General features: G+C 35.3%; 1 protein-coding gene across 1 annotated transcript; it reads left to right on the top strand.

Moving 5' to 3' along the window:
• Nucleotides 1–4315: 4315 nt before the first annotated feature.
• Nucleotides 4316–5779, top strand: LOC109704807 (probable xyloglucan galactosyltransferase GT17). The gene has a single exon (XM_020225593.1). The coding sequence runs from the start codon at nucleotides 4316–4318 to the stop codon at nucleotides 5777–5779; it is 1464 nt and encodes a 487-aa protein (XP_020081182.1).
• The last annotated feature ends 395 nt before the right edge of the window (nucleotides 5780–6174 follow it).

Here is a 6174-nt window from a genome sequence, read left to right as displayed (position 1 = left end):
TAATTAAATTAAAGATTATATTAAAGTTAATAGCTCTGTCAACTAATAGTCATCAATTATCACAATTGTATTTACTAAAAATTAAAAAATTAAATTATTAACTGAATGATTATTAAATTTAGTAAATTTCAAAATTATTTGAGTGAAATAATATAAATAAAATATTTATTTCCTCGTCAAAAGTTTGATTAGATAAATCTTATTTATTTGTTAAAATTTTTGATTTGCATGTATTTTGGCCCACGTCATAATCAAATCCTACCTTCGTCCCTGATCAGGGGGCCTCTTCGTCCCTGATCAGGGGGCCTCTAGCGTCATTTGAGAGCTCCTCATAGAAGTTTTGGCAGTGTTTGGTTCGTCGGAAAAGGAAGAAAAAAGAATCTTGAGAAAAAAATTTTCATAAAAAACTAGCTACTTTTTTTTTGGGTAAACTTCAAATATTATCTATATGGTTTCGCACTTTCTCACTTAAATACCCTGTGGTTTAAAGTGTATCAAGTTAATACACTGTGGTTTCATTTTTCTCTTTTCGTCAACTTCTCCGTTAATATTTTGTTAAATTATATATAAAAAACTTCAGATATCCATTTAGATTTATCGAATATTCACTTTAGTATCTTTTAGATTTAACTTTGTTATTGATTTAACGAAAAAAAAATTAGTGGATCAAATAATAAAAAGATAAAAATAAAACCACAGGGTACTAAATTGATACACTTTAAACCACAGGATACTAAAGTGAGAAATGTGAAACCACAGATGGTATTTGAAGGTTTTTTTTATTTTTTCAGTTGTTGTATTATATCCGTGTGGTTTCAAAAAAAGTTAGTTTTTTTGAAAAAAAAAATCAAAATTTATGACAAATTAATATTTCGGTTTTCTAATTTTTTAGGAAAGCGAAAACGCTAGCTTCTATAAAATTTTAAAAAAGCTAGTTTTTTAGAACCGGACAAACTAAAAAAAAAAAAAATCAAAAAAAATTCTTAAACTTTTTTTTTATATTTTTTCAAAGAACGAAACATCCCCAAACTTGTAAATATTATGAAACATGACAATAGAAGTCAAACCTTAGAAGAAAACCTGCAAAAAATTCCAAATTTAATTTGAACTGCCTATTTCGATGCTGCCTGATGCAATTCAAAATAAATTTTAAATTAATAAAATTTAATTTTCAGAATAATTCAAATATACTAAATCATGTCTAATAATGCTCTTCATCCGATCAGTATTGACAAATTCAAACATTAAGTTTTTAAAATTAAGATTTAAAATGTTGAATGTGATCAAGAATATGTAAAAGCCCACTCAGAATTTTAAAATTTTAAAATTTTGTTTTTTAAAAATCAGGTGATATTAAAGTCGATGATATATAAATTTTCAAGAAAGACACAAAATTAAATACTTTAAATATAGACCAGTTTCCAAAAATCATAATTTTTTGCATACAAATATTTTGTGTATTATTGCTCAGATTTAATATTAGGCATTTTGCCCGGGGAAAAACGACAATAATCCAGGTCTTAAATTTAAAATTTCTACAGTTATATTTTATTTTGTGTAAAAAAGAAAAAAAAGAGAAAAAAGATTATATATAGAAACCTACTAAACTTTAGCTCTTCTGCAAAATAGACACATAAACTTTTAATTTTAACAATTGGGCCGCCTCCTAAATTTTATCAAATGGTTCTATAAATCTCTCGCTTTCATTAAAGTTATTAATTACACAATTATTTTGTTCATATATATCGCATCTAGCTTTATAAAGCTTCACAGTATAGAAAAAAATATTGAAAGTATTTTTTATACTCTAACATGTAAAAAAAGCGATAAAATTTAAAGTTCGATTTATAACTTATTCTTCGACTATAATGGTCAAATTATATTTTCGAAATCTTATAAAATTATGCATATGACATCAGAATAAAACAATTGTGTAAATAAGAAGAGAAATTTTAAACTATCTAATAAAATTTTTTTAAAAAAATATAATGGTAAAAATTGAAAATTCAGATTTTTATAAAGTTCAGAGGTCGTTATATATTTTCTCCAATAAAAAAAAAGATTAATTTCGTATAGCTCCCTGTCAACTTATCAAATAGTAGATGTCCCTACAAAGTTCAAATTTTCATATTTATTCCTTCTAAAGTTCAGTAATATTTATATTTGCTCATTTTGTTTGTTACCATTAGCTCGCTTTTTTTTTTTTTAACAGAAGATAAGTGAAGTGTCAATTTTATCATCATAAATATATCTCTCCAAAAATTTCAAATGATCATCGTTTTCCTCTGTAAAAAGAAACTAAATTCTATTGGTGTAATATCTTCTCTAACTTTTCTCTCACTCCTAAGCATTCCTCCTCCTATGCACCGAACAAGTCTCAACCATTAAAATTCTTTAAATGGATGATAACGATAGACCTATTAAAAGAGGGTGACCGGCACTTGGGGGTATAGATACCGGTCACTACTTTAATAAGGGCAATTTTTTTTTTTTATTACATGGAGTTTGCAATGAGGGCATTTTGGTAAATTTTCATCCTCATAACATGCCATTTTTGTAAATTTAGAATATTCCACCTTCCTTCATTCTTATCCTCCAATATTCCATCTTTGTATTATTACCTTTCCTAAATTAAACCTCATGTCTTTAAACCATAGTTAGTTAATTCGAATACGATAAAAATTCGATACGGATAAAATACGAATAAAATTCGTATCTTAATTTTTAAGTTCGTTGAAAAATACGGTTTAAAAATTAGATTCGCCAATAATTCGTATACGCAATTTATACGAAAATTTTACGTTTATCATTTAAAAATTCGGAATAAAAATTCGTTTATTTAATTAATTTTTTTTTTAGATTTATGCTATTATCGTGCATAAATAATTATAATTCTTATAAAATATTAAATAAAATTGGATATATATATATATATATATATATATATATATACACACACACACAACACACACACACAAAAAAAGGGGAGTGGAGCGAGAGGTCCACCGTGGACCTCTCAGTCCACACAGTCCACGAGGCTTAGTGCAGCCTCGTGGACAGCGATATTTTCCTACACGTAGGCCGCGATTTCTTCTTCCTCGCCGCTCCTCTTTTCTTCTTTTGCTTTAGAATCATTTAGTTTAAATAGTTAACAAATTTTATTTTTTAACTATAATATAAATTAAATCTAAATTTAAAATTTTATTTTAATCAATATTTTTATACTTTAATGTTGTTTTTACTGTCGAATGAACAATTTGAATTTAATTTTAAAAATAAAAGCCTTTAATTTAAATAAAAAATAAAAGTTATGTTATAAATACAGCATAATTTATAATTTAAATTAAATTAATATATTTAAAATTTCGTGTCATTTTAATATATCAAATTAACAATTTGAATTGAAATATACTATTCATTTAAACATAAATTTTTTCTTTGAATTTAATGTACATAATTATAAAATTTAAGCTCAAATTGAATTTTAAATTCAATTTATAAAGGTTTATTATTTATCAAATTAGCACTATCTAATTTGGTAAGTAACAAAATTAAATAAGGAAACAAATATTTGTATGAGGTTGATCAAATTTGGTAATTAGTTTGTATTTTTTTTTTCCATATTATCCTTATGAATAGTAACTTGTTGAGTAGATAACCACTATGCAAAAGTCAATCTCGCCTTTAAAATATGAACGGTTAAATTTATTTTACCTGGTGTATTGAAATATTAATTCCTCATATATCTAATACTTTGACTTGATTTTTCTCTCTCCTAAACCTTTTCCAGCAAAATTGAAAATTTCCTATAAGTGCATTAAAAAAATAAAATATATTAACAGAAACATCAACCTGAAAACATCAAGTTGAGTATCTCACCCTGTTCTCCTCGGAGAAAGGGGATTGTCAGGGGCCAATTCCTTGGTGCTTGACATGGGCGAAACAATATGCATTGTGAATGAATAAAAATTCTAATTACAAATTCAAAAGTGGCATAAAGGAGAGGAGTTTTCATTATTAGAATTTTGATTAAGAAAAATAATATTAGAGATGTAAAAAAAATAATTTACCTCACTTACTAATCAAGATTAAGTATTTTACTTCTAGTTAACTAAAAATAGGAATATATTTAAAACTGCTAAAATTTTTTGAGAGATAAATCTAAAAACTTAAAATTATATAAAAATATATTTATTATTTAATATGCTTAAGACAAATAAAAATAGTTTCCCACTCTCTCTTTGCATTTCTATATAAAAGAGAGGAGAAATGTTCAACAATTCATCTCATCGCACCACCTTCGAACTCCCCCACTATGGCCTCTCGAGCCGAGGAGAAGCACCCTCATTCATCACTCCCCTCCTCCTCAACGGAGAAGAAGCTCAGCTCTCTCCTCCCTATCAACAAGCTTATTGTCCCCCTCTTCCTCTTCTTTGTTTTGTCACTTCTCTTGTTCCTCTACGTCTCCCCGCAGTTCCAACCCCCACAACCCGACGCATCTTCGCACAGCCTGCAAGCTGCATGCGACGCCGACATAGCCTCATTCTACATCTACGACCTGCCCGACCGCTTCGACCGCGACCTCATCCGCAGCTGCCGCAGCCTCAGCCCCACCAAGAACATGTGCCCCCACGTCGCCAACCGCGGCCTCGGCCAGCCGATCCCGCACCGCCCCGACTGGTTCGCGACGAACCCGTACGTCGCTGCGATGCTCTTCCGCGCCCGCGCCGAGCGCCACCCTTGCCGCACCTTCGACCCCGGCTCCGCCGCTTTGTTCTACATCCCCTTCTACGCCGGCCTGTACACGACGTCGGTGTCCAGCCAGAGGAACCACACTCTCCGCGACGCACTCGGCATCGACCTCGCGGATTACGTCTCCAGGTTTCCGATGTTCCGCCGCCACGGCGGACGCGACCATTTTCTCATCACCGGCCGCACGTCGTGGGAGCTAATGCGGTCTGTCAGCAGGGCAAGCGAGAACTCGACCGCCAACTGCCTGCTCCGCCTTCCGGAGCTCGCCAACGTGTCGATCCTCACCATCGAGCGGTCCGTGCAGGAGGGCAAGAATCAATTCGCCATCCCCCACCCCTCCTACTTCCACCCGCGCTCCGCCGACGAGCTCACCGCGTGGCAGGAGGAGGTGCGCCGCACGGAGCGGACCCACCTCTTCGCCTTCGTCGGCGGGGCGCGCACTGGGGGCCAGCAAGAGGTTATGCGCGCGTTGGTATTAGAGCAGTGCGGCTCGTCGAGCCGCTGCCTCCTGCTGGACTGCAAGGGGGGTTCCAAAGATTGCCGCACCCCGGGCAGTCTGCTGAACTGCAAGCGGGGTTCCAAAGATTGCCGCACCCCGGGCCGGGTCATGGACGTGCTGATGCGCGCCGAATTCTGCTTGCAGCCGCAGGGCGACACTTTCACGCGGCGGTCGGTGTTCGATTCGGTGCTGGCCGGGTGCGTGCCGGTGTTCTTCTCGGAGCACACGGCGTACACGCAGTACCCGTGGTACCTGCCCGGGCGGGCGGAGGAGTGGTCGGTGTTTCTGGGGCCGGAGCGGCGGGGGCGGATCGAGGAGGAGCTGAGCCGGATACCGAAGGACGCGGTGGCGCGGATGCGGGAGGTGGTGATCGGCATGATCCCGCGCTTCACCTTCGCGCACCCGAACGCCAGCTGGGCCGAGGGGCGGCGCTTCCGCGACACCGTCGACGTTGCGCTCGCCGCCCTCACCAAGCGTGTGCGGGACGCGCTGAGTGAGTCCGAGAACAATAGTACACGACCGAAGTAAATTAAATTGGAGAAGATAGATCGATCTGCTTTAAATTCGTTTATATTGTTTGCTGTTACATATTCCCTATTATTCCTTTTTTTAGTATTTGATTCAGCTTCCAAATTGTACTCTGCCTTGAGCAAGCTCCAACCATATGTTCTTTAGGAGTGCAACAAGATGCTGATCTAAACTGGAATAGTTTTTAACTCAAAAGGCCGGTCCAAAAAGAATCAGATCAGAAATAATTGTAACATTCTTTTGCTCGCATACATGACTATCAACAGAATCATATCATGTGCATGTTAGGATTTCCATATATTACGACCCAATTAATCATATTTAAATTTTGATTTATCATACATAAAGGTCAATCCTAACAGACATAGAACTATTTGATATGGAATATTTTATCC

The sequence above is a fragment of the Ananas comosus genome, unplaced genomic scaffold (genome assembly GCF_001540865.1).
Source record: "Ananas comosus cultivar F153 unplaced genomic scaffold, ASM154086v1, whole genome shotgun sequence".
Taxonomy (NCBI): domain Eukaryota; kingdom Viridiplantae; phylum Streptophyta; class Magnoliopsida; order Poales; family Bromeliaceae; genus Ananas; species Ananas comosus.
Note: the sequence above shows the minus strand (reverse complement) of the source record. Positions and strands in the feature narration are given on the sequence as shown.